Source organism: Rhodnius prolixus, unplaced genomic scaffold (genome assembly GCF_049639745.1).
Source record: "Rhodnius prolixus isolate KJV_2025 unplaced genomic scaffold, Rpr scaffold_1, whole genome shotgun sequence".
In the NCBI taxonomy this organism is placed as follows: domain Eukaryota; kingdom Metazoa; phylum Arthropoda; class Insecta; order Hemiptera; family Reduviidae; genus Rhodnius; species Rhodnius prolixus.
In genome coordinates, this window is record NW_027411581.1 from 1,952,981 (window position 1) to 1,971,124 (window position 18,144).

General features: G+C 35.3%; 4 protein-coding genes across 24 annotated transcripts in view; 3 read left to right on the forward strand and 1 right to left on the reverse strand.

Moving 5' to 3' along the window:
- The window catches only part of gogo (thrombospondin-1 like protein golden goal), a 499,603-nt gene that overhangs the window by 199,590 nt on the left and 281,869 nt on the right, over nt 1-18,144 (reverse strand). The gene's annotated exons all lie outside the window — the stretch shown is intronic.
- On the forward strand, nt 1,149-4,201 carry LOC141452489 (uncharacterized). Its single transcript, XM_074124690.1, has 2 exons — nt 1,149-1,306; nt 2,725-4,201. The coding sequence occupies exon 2, from the start codon at nt 2,786-2,788 to the stop codon at nt 3,761-3,763; it is 978 nt and encodes a 325-aa protein (XP_073980791.1). The 5' UTR covers nt 1,149-1,306; nt 2,725-2,785; the 3' UTR covers nt 3,764-4,201.
- LOC141452479 (uncharacterized) lies at nt 4,816-16,760 on the forward strand. Of its 2 annotated transcripts, none has more exons than XM_074124672.1 (2): nt 4,816-4,956; nt 15,585-16,760. In XM_074124672.1, the coding sequence occupies exon 2, from the start codon at nt 15,638-15,640 to the stop codon at nt 16,688-16,690; it is 1,053 nt and encodes a 350-aa protein (XP_073980773.1). In that variant the 5' UTR covers nt 4,816-4,956; nt 15,585-15,637; the 3' UTR covers nt 16,691-16,760. The 2 variants fall into 2 exon arrangements, with proteins under 2 accessions (XP_073980773.1, XP_073980782.1); XM_074124681.1 differs by lacking the exon at nt 4,816-4,956 and adding an exon at nt 14,522-14,611.
- On the forward strand, nt 8,478-11,497 carry LOC141452462 (uncharacterized). Of its 3 annotated transcripts, none has more exons than XM_074124649.1 (2): nt 8,478-8,634; nt 10,338-11,497. In XM_074124649.1, exon 2 carries the CDS (start codon nt 10,399-10,401, stop codon nt 11,365-11,367), a length of 969 nt encoding a protein of 322 aa, XP_073980750.1. In that variant the 5' UTR covers nt 8,478-8,634; nt 10,338-10,398; the 3' UTR covers nt 11,368-11,497. The 3 variants fall into 3 exon arrangements, with proteins under 3 accessions (XP_073980750.1, XP_073980759.1, XP_073980745.1); XM_074124658.1 differs by lacking the exon at nt 8,478-8,634 and adding an exon at nt 8,812-8,831; XM_074124644.1 differs by lacking the exon at nt 8,478-8,634 and adding an exon at nt 9,201-9,359.

Genomic DNA, 18,144 nt, shown 5'->3' on the forward strand with positions numbered 1-18,144 from the left:
AAACCGTCCTTGCAACACTTCACACCATTTCGTTTTTGGTCAAGCGTGAGCAATCGCGGCACCCATCTTGCGGATAGCTTTGTCATGGTCCAAATGTTGATGCAAAATATTATGTACCCGTTCATTCGAGATGCCCACAGCACTAGCAATCTCACGCACCTTCACTCTTCTGTCATCCATCACCATATCATGGATTTTATCAATGATTTCTAGAGTAATAACCTCAACAGGGCGTCCAGAACGTTCAGCGTCACTTGTGCCCATATGGCCACTCCGAAAATTTTGAAACCACTTATAAACTGTTCTAATCGAAGGTGCAGAGTCACCATAATGTTTATCAAGCTTCTCTTTACTCTCCTGAGGCGTTTTGCCTTTCATAAAGTAGTGTTTAATCAACACACTTTTAAAATCACTCGACTTCCTCGATTCAAACGAATGCCAAACACAAAGAAATAGACCGATCTGGCTGAAACTTGGTGTGTGTTCTTCCAAGAGATGCTACTAACTAAACATAACCTCGATACGCGCCAGTAGTGCTATCTCTCTGACTTTGCACGGACTTTTCAAACGACCCTCGTATTACTCAAAGAATGTATCTACAACATGCTGAGATAGCTTCGTCTAATCTATAGACAAACTGTAACCTCAAAATTCTATCAACGCTGCCACTGCAACAACTGGGGTGATAGTCAACTACTGACCGTTTTTAGGCACCATTCCAAAGTTAAGCAAATGCCTATTTCTGGCCAAGTACGAAACTCCTAACAATTACTTGTCCCAACAAATCTTCTTACTTTACTTTCAAGGTCAAGGAATACTAATAACTTTTTATCCTCTGTCCGCAATCCCCTGTCTAGTACCGCAATACATCTTAGCTGTGCGGGTCTAGCCTCTAACCGCTCGGCTATCGTGGCGCCTATCGGGGCATCAATGGCTAATGTCATAGCAAATTATTGAGTATAAAAAAAAAAAAAAAAAACTAATGAGTGAAAATCATTTCATTTATTTTTGGACTAAAAAACGGAAATTGCGATTGTTGAAAACACGAACCGAAAATAGAGACCAATAATTATTTCAAGGTCAGTGATTTTACAGCGATCTTGCGCAATCAGTTAGAGATTGGAAAGATGTTATTGGTGGGGTAATTATCTCAATAACAAAAGTTAGATTGGTGGTGTGCATCCGTTCTATCCCTCTCACATCATTCTGGCCGGAATCTCTGTTCGTGCGTACAGGTGTGCCACTTTGTCATCTCTAGCGGAATCAACACCACCTGCTGGAGCTACCTTACTTCCTCTTACAGCGGGTAAGTGCTACCAACTTTTCAAAGTTTGTCCAATTCATTTCTCTCCAGAAATATCGATATCCGGAGGTATTTTCTAGAACCAAAGTGTTTCTATCTGTCTGTATGTAAAATATTTTGACAAACGATTAAACACAGGAAGCTGAAACCTTGTATTTCCCTTTGGCTCCCACCAGCAGTTCCGTCCGTCTCTTACTGACCTGATCTAGTCCCAATCAGAAGTAACCCTTTACTAAATAGATTATCCAATTATTCTCTGTAATTATCTCGAAAACTATCACAACTATTGTTATTACACACATTGCACTCACGTTGGCCAATAACATTTAATTGCCAAATTTGTTATGAGGAAAACACTATTATTAGCCCTTCAGGAAAAACAGAGTGAACATGCTTGCCCTAAAAGTACCATTTCTGTATAATGTACAGCCCTGTGGTCTTCAGTGTATAAAGGAAGGATTAATTTTTCATTTTATTTCCGAGTTAAAAAAATATATCCCCCGCCGGAAGTGTACCTCTATGCTGTGTGGGCATTTCTTATATCAGAGTTCCTTTCTAAACTACTTCCGGCGATTGTTTCTAAATTTCGTTTATAAATAACATATACACGCTAATTTCTGTCATTTAGAGTTTTATTCTGTTTTAAATAAATATAATTTGCAACTAAAACTCCCTCATAGACCCTCGAGAATGTTAGAAGGTGAACAATAACCCACTTGTGATTGTTCAAGACATTAATTGTCTAAGTTAATTAAGTCAGTGATAAGGTAAGAGGTTACTTAAGATTACGATAGAAATCGAAAGTTAAAAAAGACAAAAGTTGTCAACAGCAGCAATAAAGAATTTATTAATTAATAAGAATAAAAAAAAGTACTGCTCTTAAAAGACAATCTGTCCTCGTGATCTCCTCTCAAGTGAACAGGGTGACTAACAGTCTAATGTTTTGGAGTGTTACCACTGGAGTAACTTCACCACTCGTTTCCTTATCATTTGTTACTCTGTTATCATTGTTACTCTATTGTATCATAAATAAAAGCAAAAAAAAAAAAAATACCTGTTCAACTTGAATTGATTAAAAGAACACTGGCCACCGGAAATCACTAAATTCCAAGATAGGTAGAGTAAAGGAGCTAATGTCACTTAAGGAATTATTTACAAAAACCATCAAATTTACAGTTATTTACGAGGTAAAACTTAATAAATAGTCAGTAAATCAATGATTGTTTCTGACAGTATTAAAATATTGTAGACACAACCAAAAGGTCATATCCTACGAACAGCTGTATAGCTTTAGCTACCTCTGGTAATGAGTCTGTGTGGGTGTAAAACTAAATTTAGGAGGGAATCTTCAATTTTAGTAAACATACAGAGTCTGAAAAAGTAGAGTGTTTATTCTCAACCATTTTATTTTATTTTTTCAGTTTTAGAACGGGCTTGACGGAAACCAGGAACAATATTCTGAAGGCAGAGGATCAGCTGATTATGTCGGCGGCCATATTGATACTGATCACACTCAGCCAGCTGATGTTGACACCATCAGCTTCCATTTTGACTGAAATAATAAATGATGTAACACTTTTTAAGAATGAACTGAATACTTTCATAGCCAAAGATGGTAATACAACGGCAAGGTCAGCAAGTGGTGAGTTTGTCCGTCCACCAAAAGTAGTAGATACAACAATAATTAAAAATAAACTCCACGAATTACAAAATGACGTCACCAAATTGGCCGAGGCTATTTCTAATAAAAATCAAAATGTAGACGACATCAAAAATAGAATTTCCACAATAGAAAAACAAATAGAAGATCTAAGCAAACTGTATGACGACAAAGATCGAGAAATTACGCAAACTTTAGAGAAATTTCAAAAAATGTTATCAGATTTATGGGCTAAATATAAAAATCGTGAACTAGAGATCGCTAAATTACAATATGAAGAATTTTTGGAAGCCATTAAACACAGATATTATAAATTTGCAGCTGTTAAATTTGTTACTATGAAAAATGAGACTAGTGCTATAAAATTAATAAGTCGCGTTTACGAAGAAATAGGCGATTTACCCTTTATACTGGAGTTTGCTGACAAAGTGGATGATTTGAAAAGAAAATTGTTAACATACAGAACTATTGTCAATTCGAATACTTTCCGACATTGTCTAGGATGTAATATAATATTAACTTGTAATAAGTTGCTGGAAGTTTTGGACAGCCACAAGATTACTGGAGAACTAGAGGAAATTTATTCCAATTCCTTTGATCTATTAAAGTACTTCGCCATGTCGTCCGAATTCAGCAACTGTATGCGAACCTCAATGAAGAAATATCCTGGAAGGGTCAAGTTCCTTGTGGAGAGATATTGCTTATCAGATGACCGATCTGGGCATTTAGCTATGTCAGGAATACATGATTATTCAGGCTATTGCTATCCCATCGATTCTGTTTATAGCTTACTACAGTAGATCATTATAGCAAATTGCCATACCTGATTATAACTATTTAAATTTAGAAATTTCAAAATGATGTAGGGGAAATATTATGAGATTATATTCAGTGTTATCATCGGCAGGACTGTTATCAACAAACCTAAATTGATTATGCACAGAGTTAATTCCAGCTATTATCCACTGTAACCAAAACTTAGTTTTAAAAGTTAAGTATAAAGGATGATTAGACGCCAAATGGTACACAGATCAGCAAATACCCATCATTTCATTCATACTTCATTGATATCATTTAAGTCATTTTAATGCATTAACTTTTCATTAATATTGTTTAGAATTTATATGATGTCATGGACCCTGATGCTGGCCACTTCATTTATAATAAACTTTTTGTGAAAATGATAATAAAATGTATACTTCATCTTCTTAATTAAATAGAAGCTTATTTTAACTCTATTCCAAATTATTTTTCTAATTGACCTCTATTATACCCTTTATTCTGTGTAATCACATACACATGCACATTAAACTAGAAAAAAGACAAAGGTAGAGCTGGTTATTATTTAAATTTGAATCACGAAATTAGAACAAAATTTGAATCTTCAATTCGTCTAACAGAAGTACGCCATTCCGATGACATACAAGTGCTTATTTCAGGCCAAGTAAGACAACCCCCAACAATTACTTGACTCAACAAATCTTCTTACTTTACTTTCAACGCCAGAAATACTAATAACTTTTTATCCTCTGTCCGCAATCCCCTGCCTAGTACCGCAATACATCTTAGCTTTGCGGGTCTAGCCTCTAACCGCTCGGCTACCGTGGCGCCTAGCAAACATACTTTACTATAAATTTCTCGTATTATCCATTAAATGTATAGACCGGGAATATAGCCTAGTAACGCAATATATCTTAGCTTTGCGGGTCTAGTCTAGCGAGACTAGTAATTATTCTAAGGTCAATCCTTTACAGTGATCTTGTGCAAACAGCTTCTGATAGGTGGTTGGTAAAGGTGGGGCATTAATTATACATTTATCTCAAGATATTTATCTCAATGGCTAATAACAAAAGTTAGATGGGTGGGGGTCCATCCACTTCATCGCTCCTACAACATTCTGACCAAAATCTGTGTACGTGCGTGCAGGTATGCCAGTTTGACATCTCTAGCAAAATCAACACCACCTGCTGGAGTTATCTTACTTTTATTGCGGGTAAGTGCTACAGACATTTCAAAGTTTGTCTAAATCATTTCTCTCCAAAAATATCGAAATCTGGAAGTATCTTCTAAAACCAAAAAGTCTATCTGTCTGTGTGTAAAGTATTTTGACAAACGAATAATCGCAGGAAGTTGAAACCTTGTATTTCCCTTTGGCTCCCACCTTCAGATCCGTCTACAAATCAAATAAGTATCGATTAAGTAAATCTTTATTAAATACATTATCCAATTATTCTCTGTAATTTTCTCGAAAATTATTTCTACGGATTACGAGTAGTTTACCTTTTTACTAAATACTCATACTATTTTACTCATGTTGGTCTGCAACATTTAATTGCCAAATTTTTTATGAGATAAATATAATTATTAGCCCTCCAGGGAAAACGGAGTAAACACGCTTGCCCTAAAAGTACCATTTCTGTATAATGTACAGCCCTGTGGTCTTCAGAGTATAAGGGAAGGATTAATGTGTCATTATATTATTGAGTTTAAACAATATCTACAGCCGGAAGTGCACCACTATGCTGTGTGGGTATTTCCTATATCGGTGTTACTTTCTAAACTGCTTCCGGCGATTGTCTCTAAGTTTCATGTAAAAAATTTTAATTTTTTTATAAATTTTCTTATTTTCAATGTGATTTAGAGTGTTAATCAATACTAAATAATTATGTTCTGTAATGCAAAGTCTAAGATAGCTGCATCAGAATTTTAGAAGGAGAAAAATTGTTCGAGACATTAGTTCTTTAAATTCAATGATAAGATAAGAGGATACTTAAGATTACAATCGAAATTGAAAGTAATAAAAGACAAAAAGTGTCAACAGCAGTAAACAATGATTTAATTATTTCAAACAAACCGGTTAAACTAGAACCGGATGGAAGATCTCGATCACCGGAAATACCTAAATTCTTAGGCAACTAGAGCATTAAAGGAAATATCGTTTGAGGAACTAGTCTCAGGAACAAACGATTTGATAGTTTTTTATGCGATAAAACTAATGCGCGTCGATATATCAATGATTGTTTTTGATAGAATTGAAATATTGTGGCCACCAATAAAATCGGTCACCGGATATCCTAAAACTAGCTGTGTAGCTATAGCTATCTCTGGCAGTGAGTCTGTGTGGGTGTAAAACTAAAGTTTGGAGGGAATGTTCAGTTTTAGTAAACATTCAGAGTCTGAAAATATAGAGTGTTTATTCTCAACAATATTTTATTTTTTTTAGTTTTAAAATGAGCTTGGCGGAAACCAAGAACAATATTCTGAAGGCAGAGGATCAGCTGATTATGTCGGCGGCCATATTGATACTGATCACACTCAGCCAGCTGATGTTGACACCATCAGCTTCCATTTTGAAGAATGAACTGTATACTTTCATGGCCCAAGATGGTAATAGAACGGAAATGGCAACAAGTGGTGAGTTTGTACGTCCGCCAAAAGTAGTAGATACAACAATAATTAAAAATAAACTCCACGAATTACAAAATAATGTCACCAAATTGGCTGAGGCTATTCTAAATAAAAATCAAAATGTAGACGACATCAAAAATGTAATTTCCGCAATGGAAAAAGAAATAGAAAATCTAAACAAACAGAATGACGACAAAGATCGAGAAATATCGCTAACTCAAACGAAATTTCAAAATATAATTTCAGATTTATTGGCTAAATACATAAATCGTGAACAAGAGATCGCTAAATTAAAATATGAGGAAGCCATTGATCATAGATATTATCAATTCGCAGCGGTCAAATTTGTAACCATTGAAAATGAGACTAGTGCCGAAAATTTGGTACGAAGCGTTTACGAAGAAATAGGCGATTTACCCTCCATGTTGGAGTTTGCTGACCATGTGAATAATTTGGAAAGAAAATTATTAATTTACAGAGCTATCGCCAATTCAAATAGTTTCCGATATTGCCTAAACTGTAATATTATATTAACTTGCAAAAAATTGCTGGAAGTATTGGATAGCAACAAGATTACTGGAGAATTAAAGAAAAAAATTTCCAATACACTTATTCTATTTAATGCAATCATCAGAAAGAATCTATTTGGATTCTGTATTCGCAATTCAATGAAGGAAGATCCAGAAACCGTCAAGTTCTTTGTGGAGCGATTTTGCTTGTCAGGACTACAATTTGGAATTTTAGCCAAGTCAGGAATACATGATTATTCAGGATATTGCTATCCGATCAATTCTATTTATAGCTTATTACAGTAGATCTATATCTAATCGCCATATCAATGTTAACACCTTGATGTCATACCTGTAAATAAAATTTTTTTTTAGATGTTAACAATGTTACGCTCGTTCAATTATGAAATGCAATAAATACTATATCATTTTGATTGGATTTCCGTTCATTTCCTCACCACAGTATTCAGATGAAAGCAGAAACACTTGTTGGTACCATGTGTTTCCTGTTACGTCACAACAGTCATTCAGTTGCATCAGCACTTAAATGAAAATCACTAATTAACTAGACCTAATTTACCAATTGCCATGACAATAAACAGAGATCAAACTAACTCAATCTTCGCCCACTATATTTACGTCAGTATTAAGATGAAGCGGATACACTTGTTGGTACCATGTGTTTCTTATTACGTCACAACAGTCGTTCAGTTGCATCACCATTTAAATGAGAATCACTAATTAACTAGACCTAGTTTACCAATTGCCATGACAACACTCAGGGATGAAACTAACCCAATCCCCCCCCACTAAAGGTAAATTTTTATCCTTGATGAGGGGCAAAACAGCCTCAATTTGAGGACATTTTGTTGTCCCAACCAATAAGTGAAGATAAGGCGATCTATAAAATCATTTTAGCAATTACTACTCGATGCTGGTTAGAACTGAACGTCTACAGCACATTCTCTTACTTACTGCAGTAAGGGAAATTTACGGTTTATTACAATAATAGAAAATAAATTGTATTATTTTATTTCACTTATCCACAGGAAGTACTAAATATGTAAGCGGATGCACGGAGTGGCCGCATCGAGTGAACTTACATCCGGAGATCTGGACTTTGTAAAGTCCCTTGCCAAGTTAACTTGTACAAATAAAGCTGCTGGTGATTCTCATTGTCAGGTGATAATTAATGTGGTCTGTAACTAGAGAACACTATCCGGAAGCCGGTAGTGCTCGGAAAAAAAGCTCGGGGCCGCTAATGACTTCAGATAATATGGCACCATAAATTGATAAAGCTCAGGGTCAATATTGTGACGTTATATGCAGTGTTACCATCTGCAGGACTGTTATCAGCTTACTAAAATTGATTGAGTTAATTCCCGCTATTATTACAAATTGGAGGGAATTTGGTTATTTTTGAAGTTTCTAAAAATCAAACTCAGTCCAATTCGTGAAGAAATACTTCTAATTTAGCGGAAGAACTCTGGATTCAAGAAATCTTGAAGTTAGATTGCAATACTTGATCTTAAGAGCAAGTAGTGTTCTTTAAACGGCCCCAGATTGGAACCAACTATTGAGGAAAACAATAGCAGAAAATAGATGCTGATAATATTTCGTCATCTGTTAGATTATCAGCTGAACTAACTGACCGGGTCACTTTTGGGCTGCACAGTGATTCTGAGAAACAGTGTTATTGCATAAATCACCGCGTTAACATCTGTGACCATTCACTACCTCAGGGTAGTAGAAAGGTAAGTGCGAATTTTCGTTTTACTTAACTTGAAAGAACTTAACTCCATACCTTGCGCGATTAGTTATTATAGTGCTAAAAGCAGTCTCTTATTCGCAGTAAGTGGAAGTTTTGCGATCGCAGATAACTAAGCTCATAGTGCGGATATTTATTATACTATTTCCTGTTTCCGCAAATGTGTAAAGTGTAAAAGTACCGGTGAGTTCTTTCTACATTTATGTTATTTCTTCTAATATGCGCCAATATGATTTTCTTTATAAATCAATATTAGAAGAAGTTAGGTAGGGAGACTGTAACAGACAGACACATGGACCAATATTAGAAATACATTTTATCGTATTCATGGAGCTGGAGAAGTTGTATTTCCGGTGAGATCTCAAGAGATTGAATAGTTCGATCTCCCTCACTGCTCTCTCCCAGATTCTTTTAGCTCCCAAAGAACCAGTGGTGGCTCAATCTGCTGGGATTCAAGGTCAATGATTTTACAGTGATCTTGCACAATCAGCTTGTGATAGAGGGTAGAGGTGGGGCATTAATTACAAATTTATCTCAAGATATTTATCTCAATGGCTACTAACAAATGTTAGATTAGTGAAGTCGATCCACTTAATCCCTCTCACATCATTCCGACCGGAATCTGGGTGCGTGCGTACAGGTGTGCCACTTTGACATCTCTAACGGAATGAGCACCACCTTCAGGAGTCACCTTATTTATTATTACTGCGGGTATGTATTACCAACATTTCAAAGTTTGTCTAATTCATTTCTCTCCTGAAGTATCGATATCCTGTGGTATCTTCTGATGGCAAAAAGTGTTCGGACGCTCCAAATTGGAAATAATCTTTACTAAATAGATTATCTAATTATACTCTATAATTTTCACGGAAGTTATTACTACTGATTACTTTATATTCTTACTACACACATTGTATTCATGTTGGTCTACAACATTTATTTGCTAAATTATTATGAGATAAATACAATTATTAGCCCTTCAGGAACAGCGGAGTTCCTAAACATGGTAGCCCTAGAAGTACCATTTCTTTATATAGTGTACTGCCCTGAGGGCTTTATAGGATAAAATAAGGATTGATTTGTCATTAAATTTTTGAGATTAAACAGTATCTACAACCGGAAGTGTACTACTTTAATGAATGGGTATTTCTTATATCGGAGTTTTTTTCTAAACTACTTCCGCCGGATGTCTCTAAACAACACCAACATGCCACATTTAAATATTTATTAAATATTTATATTTTTATAATAAAAAGGAAAGTAAGACAAAAAGTGTGAACAGCAGCAAACAAATATTTAATTATTTCAAATACACCGGTTTAACTAGAAAGGGTCAAAAGATCACTGACCACCGGAAATGACTAAATTTCTAGATAGCTTCAGCTTTAGAGGAAATGTCTTTTAAGGAGTCCTCCTCACAAACCATCGAATTTACAGTTATTTACGAGGCAGAACTTAATAAATTGTCGTTAAATCAGTGATTGTTTCTGACAGAATTTAAATATTGTAGACACGACCAAAATGTCACCGGAAATCCTTCGAACAGCTGTGTAGCTCTAGCTATCTCTGGCTGTGAGTCTGTGTGATTCATTAAAACTAAAGTTAGGAGGGACTCTTCAGCTTTAGTAAACATTCAGAGTATGAAAAAGTGAAATGTTTATTGAAATCAATATTTTTGTTTTGTTTTAGTTTTAAAACGAGCTTGGCGGAAATCAGGAAGAATATTCTAAAGGCAGAGGATCAGCTGATTATGTCGGCGGCCATATTGATACTGATCACACTCAGCCAGCTGATGTTGACTCCGTCAGCTTCCATTTTGACTGAAGTAATAAATGATGTAACACTTTTGAAGAATGAACTGAATACTTTCATGGCCCAAGATGGTAATAAAACTGAAATGTCAGCAAGTGGTGAGTTTGTCCGTCCACCAAAACTAGTAGATACAACAATAATAAAAACTAAACTGCACGAGTTACAAAATAATGTCACCAAATTGGCCGAGGCTATTCTAAATAAAAATCAAAATGTAGACGACATCAAAAATACGATTTTCTCAATGGAAAAACAAATAGAAGATCTAAGAAAAATGTATGACAACAAAGATCGAGAAATTATGCAAACTTTAGTGAAATTTCAAAATATTATATCAGATTTATGGGCTAAATATAAAAAGCGTGAAGAAGAGATCGCTAAATTACAATATAAAGAATTCTTGGAAGCCATTAAACATAAATATTATCAATTTGCAGCTGTTAAATTTGTTACTATCAAAGACGAGAATAGTGCTAGAGATTGGATTCTAAATGTTTACGAAGAAATAGGCGATTTACCCCCCCTGTTGGAGTTGGCTGACAATGTGAATGATTTTGGTAGAAAAGTGGGCATTTACCGAACTATTTTCTATTCAGACACTTTTCAACATTGCCTAGACTGTAATATTATGTTAACATGTAACAAATTGATGGAAATTAAAGATACCCTTACTGGAGAAAACTTATATTTTTCCAGTACACTTTATCTATTAAAGGAATTAGTCACAAGGAATCGATTTGGAAATTGCATGCGTAATTCACTGAAGAAAAATCCGATAAGGGTCCAGTTACTTGTGCAGAACTATTGCTCATCAGGACTTAAATTGGGGCCCTTGGATAGGCCTGTAATACATGATTATTCAGGATATTGCTATCCCATCGATTCTATTTATAGCAATTTACAGTAGATCATTATAGCGAATCGCCATACCAATACTAATTGCTGATCATGCCTGTAAATAAGAGGTTTTTTAGATGTAAACAATGTATCTTACACACGTCCAATTGTGAAATGCAATAAATAATATTTAATTTTGATTGGATTTCAATTCATTTCCTTACCTCAGTACAAAGATGAAGCGGAAAAACTTGTTGGTACCATGTGTTTTTTTTGTTACGTCACAACAGTCGTTCAGTCGCATCACCACTTAAATGAGAATCACTAATTATCTAGACGAAACTTACCAATTGCCATGACTACAATCAGGGATTAAACTAACTCAATCTTCCCCCTCTATATTTACCTCAGTACAAAGATAAAGCGGAAAAACTTGTTGGTACCATGTGTTTTTTTTGTTACGTCACAACAGTCGTTCAGTCGCATCACCACTTAAATGAGAATCACTAATTATCTAGACGAAACTTACCAATTGCCATGACTACAATCAGGGATTAAACTAACTCAATCTTCCCCCTCTATATTTACCTCAGTACAAAGATGAAGCGGAAAAACTTGTTGGTACCATGTGTTTTTTTTGTTAAGTCACAACAGTCGTTCAGTCGCATCACCACTTAAATGAGAATCACTAATTATCTAGACGAAACTTACCAATTGCCATGACTACAATCAGGGATTAAACTAACTCAATCTTCCCCCTCTATATTTACCTCAGTACAAAGATGAAGCGGAAAAACTTGTTGGTACCATGTGTTTTTTTTGTTACGTCACAACAGTCGTTCAGTCGCATCACCACTTAAATGAGAATCACTAATTATCTAGACGAAACTTACCAATTGCCATGACTACAATCAGGGATTAAACTAACTCAATCTTCCCCAATATATTTACCTCAGTATTAAGATGAAGCGGAAACACTTGTTGGTACCAAGTGCTTTTTGTTACGTCACAACAGTCGTTCAGTCGCATCACCACTTAAATGAGAATCACTAATTATCTAGACGAAACTTACCAATTGCCATGACTACAATCAGGGATTAAACTAACTCAATCTTCCCCCAATATATTTACCTCAGTATTAAGATGAAGCGGAAACACTTGTTGGTACCAAGTGCTTTTTGTTACGTCACAACAGTCGTTCAGTCGCATCACCACTTAAATGAGAATCACTAATTATCTAGACGAAACTTACCAATTGCCATGACTACAATCAGGGATTAAACTAACTCAATCTTCCCCCTCTATATTTACCTCAGTACAAAGATGAAGCGGAAAAACTTGTTGGTACCATGTGTTTTTTTTGTTACGTCACAACAGTCGTTCAGTCGCATCACCACTTAAATGAGAATCACTAATTATCTAGACGAAACTTACCAATTGCCATGACTACAATCAGGGATTAAACTAACTCAATCTTCCCCCTCTATATTTACCTCAGTACAAAGATGAAGCGGAAAAACTTGTTGGTACCATGTGTTTTTTTTGTTAAGTCACAACAGTCGTTCAGTCGCATCACCACTTAAATGAGAATCACTAATTATCTAGACGAAACTTACCAATTGCCATGACTACAATCAGGGATTAAACTAACTCAATCTTCCCCCTCTATATTTACCTCAGTACAAAGATGAAGCGGAAACACTTGTTGGTACCAAGTGCTTTTTGTTACGTCACAACAGTCGTTCAGTCGCATCACCACTTAAATGAGAATCACTAATTATCTAGACGAAACTTACCAATTGCCATGACTACAATCAGGGATTAAACTAACTCAATCTTCCCCCAATATATTTACCTCAGTATTAAGATGAAGCGGAAAAACTTGTTGGTACCATGTGTTTTTTTTGTTACGTCACAACAGTCGTTCAGTCGCATCACCACTTAAATGAGAATCACTAATTATCTAGACGAAACTTACCAATTGCCATGACTACAATCAGGGATTAAACTAACTCAATCTTCCCCCAATATATTTACCTCAGTATTAAGATGAAGCGGAAACACTTGTTGGTACCAAGTGGTTTTTGTTACGTCACAACAGTCGTTCAGTCGCATCACCACTTAAATGAGAATCACTAATTATCTAGACGAAACTTACCAATTGCCATGACTACAATCAGGGATTAAACTAACTCAATCTTCCCCCTCTATATTTACCTCAGTACAAAGATGAAGCGGAAAAACTTGTTGGTACCATGTGTTTTTTTTGTTACGTCACAACAGTCGTTCAGTTGCATTACCACTTAAATGAGAATCACTAATTAACTAGACCTAGTTTACCAATTGCCATGACAACAATCAGAGATTAAACTAACTCAATCTTCCCCCACTATATTTACCTCAGGCACTACACCGCCTCGGTGATAAATGTAAGTACTTATCCTAAATGAGGGGAAAAGTAGTCAAAATTTGAGAACATTTTGCTGTTCCAACCAATAAGTGAAGATAAGCCGGTCTATAAAATCATTTTATCTATTACTCCCTTACTTACTGCAGTAAGAGAAATTTACGGTTTATTATAATAATAGAAAAGTAATTGTACTTTATTTTTACTTCGATTATCCACAGGAAGTTTTATGTAGCTCACATTACGTGGAGTGGCCGCAGTAAACTTACATCCTGAGATCAGGATTTTGTAATGTCTCTTGCTAAGTTAATTTGTACCAATAATATTACTGGTGTTTCTCACTGTCAGGTGATAATTAGTGTAGTCTGTTACGAGAGAACCCTTTGTGGAAGCTGGCAGTGCTCTGAAAAAAGCTCGGCGCTGCTAATGACTTTAGATGCTATGGCACCATAAATTGAGAAAGCTCAAGGTCAATATTGTGACGTAATATGCAGTGCTACCATCTGCAGGACTGTTATCCGCAAACTAAAATAGATTGAGTTAATTCCCGCTTTTATTACAAAAATTGGGGAGAATTTTGTTATTTTACAAGTTTCTAAAATTCAAACTCAGTCCAATTCGTGAAGAAATACTTCTATTTTAAAGGAAGAACTCAGGAGTTCCTAGAATTCTCGAGGTGAAGTTAGATTGCAATACTTGATCTTAAGAGGTAGTAGTGTTCTTTAAACAACCCCAGATTGGAGTTAACTATTGAGGAAAACAATAATATATAATATTTCGTCATCTGTTAGATTATCAGCTGAACTCTCTGACCGGGTAACAAGATAAGATACTGATAAACAGACAGTTTTATTGCACAAATCGCCGCGACAACATCTCTGACCAATCACTCTCTCTGGTGAGAAAGGTAAGTGCGAACTTTCCGTTTCTCTCAACTTGACAGAACTTAACTTAACTTCCATATTTTGCCGATTAGTTATGATAGTGCTAGAAGCAGTCTCTTATTCGCAGTAAGAGGAAGTTTTGCGATCGCATATAACTAAGCTAAGGATATTTATTATACTATTTCCTGTTTCTGTAAATGTGTAAAGTGTAAAAGTACCGGTGAGTTCTTTCTACTTCTACGTCATTTCCTCTAATATGGCCGCTAAAATTTTCTTTATAAATCAATATTAGAAGAAGTTATGTAGGAGAATAAGTTTGGGATCCACTCTAACGTGATGCTTTAGTGACGTAATTTAAAAGTTTTCTTATTTCTTTTACAGAAGATAGATAAATAAACTTTATTATAAATACCAATAATAATTAAAAACATGGAATTCCAATAGCTTAAGATGGGAAGGATAGAGAATGCACGTAAAACCAGATGGGAAAACCTGCAGGTAGAATTTCCTTCCCATTTTCTTAAGAAAACCACTTTTCTTGAAAGAAGTATAAATTTAGCTTTCGAGCGATTTGGTGGGTGCGGCAAGAAAGTGGACAACATCTGCCCAACGGAAATGGAGATTAATCTTTGAATTATAGAGATTTCCCTCAAACGATTTCAAACCAGAATGAAGTTAAGAATTCATGTTTGTGAACAGACAGACACATGGGCCAATTTCAGAAATACATTTTATCGTATTCCTGGAACTGGAGAAGTTGTATTTCCGGTGAGATCTCAAGACTGAATAGTTCGATCTCCCCCACTGCTCTCTCCCAGATTCATTTAGCTCCCAAAGAGCCAGTGGTGCCTCCATCCGTGGGATCCGCAGATCTCAGAATTGTTATTTTTTCCTTGAAGTTTCCTTTTTTGGTATTTATCTCGGAAGATTTGCTGAATTTTTCGCAAGCTGTAGTTATAAGTGTTCACTTCCGATTCTGTTTTGATTTTGTTCTAGAAAGCGCTAAGTTAAACCATTTGGGCTCAAGATAAGGAAGCTGTGATCAGCTGATGATGGAGGTGGTCCTATTGATGCTGCTGTTAGTCCAACAGTTGAGATTCATTGTGGCAGCATCCGATGTAATGATAGTAAGAAATGAATTGAGAATATTGAAAAATGATATCAATACTTTTATGTTTAAAGTTGAACATAGCAAGGCAGCACTCACTATACCAAGTTTGAATCAAATACCAGCTGGTGTATTTCTACGGCCACCAAAAGTAAATACAACAATCGTTAAGAATAAAATTTATGAATTACAAAATAATGTCACCAAATTGACGGAGGATTTAACAAATAGCAATCAAAATGTAGACGGTATCAAGGTCCGGATTTCCGCATTGGAAAAACAATTAGAGGATCTAAAGAGACTTTTTGACAACGAAAATCGTGAAGTTAAACAAACTTTAGCAAAGTTTCAATCCAGTTTTTCAGAGATGCTGGGAAATTATACTCGTTTTCTTGCTCAAAATCAAATTCGTGAACAACAGCTGGCTAAAGTAAATTTAGAACTACGAGTAGATTACTTAGAATTTCTAGAAGCCATAAAACATAAATATTATCCATTTGCTGCTGTTAAATTTATTACATTAAAAAATGAAAGTGAAGCTACTGAATTGATAAGAAAAGTTTATAGACAATTGGATAATGTAGACTGTTTGTTAAATTTTGCTGATAATCTAAATAATATGAATAAAACATTGTTAGTTTATAGAACGTTGTCTCAAATTTTGGGCGGTTTCGATTTAATTGAAACTTGTAAATTGTTTAAAACCCGGATGAAACTTTATTATGATTTAGAAAATAATAAGGTGTCTGATGAATTGCTGGATGCTGCCAATTCAATATTGTCAAATGTTGATCTACTCATGGAAACGTGGTTACATTTCTTAACTATTTGGCTTCGACAGGATCTAATTGTTAAAATTAAATTACACAATGGATTATACATGCCTGCTAGTTATGTATACAATATAAACAGTGGAAACATCGATCTTGAACAGTACAGGAGGTCGGGTAGAAGGACTGCTGTGCTCTCTTGTTATCCGATCGACTGTAGGTAGATTGATCTTATGTATCGATATATTATACTTAATGTGTTATATAATGGGATGAATAAAATAATGAATTACAGCTTTTACTTAGAACTATTCCCTTTTCTTTCTTGTCTGAAACTGTTAATTAGTGGATCGATCGCTAGAAGGAACTGGTCCAGCCAGTTCTTCAGGGATACTGGAGATGCTGCGAGTATCCCAGGCTATCAACTTGGAAAACAATCAATACTGTTATAATTATTACTCAAAGAATGTATCTACAGTATGCTGAGATAGCTTTGTCTAATCTATTTGGTGGCAAATTGTAACCTCCATAATTCTAACAATACTGCCACTGCAACAACTGGGCGATAGACCGACTGCTTTTAGGCACCACTCCAATGTCAAGCAAGTGCCTATTTTACACCAAGAAAGACACTCCTAACAATTACTTGTAACAACAAATTTTCTAGCTTAACTTTCACGGCCAGGAATACTAATAACTTTTTATCCTCTGTCCGAAATCGCCTCCCTAGTACCACAATACATCTTAGCTTTGCGGGTCTAGCCTCTAACCGCTCGACAATTCGTGGCGTCTTTTGCGTATCAAAGGCTTATCCTAAAATGAACTTTTCAAGTTTTTGACTTTTAAAGAGTTCTCACTCAAACCCAATATCTTTGTACATAATAAATATATAATAATTTAGTTTATTAATTTGGTCGCGCATCCATTCTACTCATTGCACAAATTAAAACTGTCCGGTAGGACAATTGTATAAGGGTTAATCGTCAAAAAGTGCACGAAAAAGCGTAACGTTGAAAAACACTCCAACTTTGACAATTTTTTTCTCTTTTTCTATAAAAGATAAATTTCCCAAATTTTATTTAAATTATAGGGCAAACCCTCCTTTATAGCTGTAATTTTTTTGCAACAACCCAGATCTAATAGGTTTCGAGAAAAAAGTTGCCGAAAATGAGCAAAAACGGCTTTTTCAAAAAATGTTCTTGTTCTTGTTCTTCTTCTTGTTTTTGTTCTTTTTCTTCTTGTTACTTTTTTTGTAAACAACGTAGCGCCTAAACGCGCGAACTGATTTTCATGAATGAAGTGTGATTCGAATCGAAATTTTGTACAGATTTGCACTTTAAGAGTCTCGACGCTAAGCCTGATTAAACGCCAAAAGGTATACAAATCAGTAAGTACCCAACATTTCATTCATGCTTAGTTGATATAATTTAAGTAATTTTGCTGCATTATCTTTTCCTTCACATTTTTTAGAATTTATTAGATGTCACAGACCCTTATGCTGGCCAGTTCGTTCATAATATTTTTTTGTATTGAAATTTCTCGATATATTGAAATTTCTTGGAAGTTATAAATGGGGAACCGAGCGGGAGATCTTGAAACGAATCTTTATATGTCTTACCCGCTCAAAACTTGAATATGGAGCCCCTGCTTACAGTTCTGCGCGCAAGTCACGCCTGGC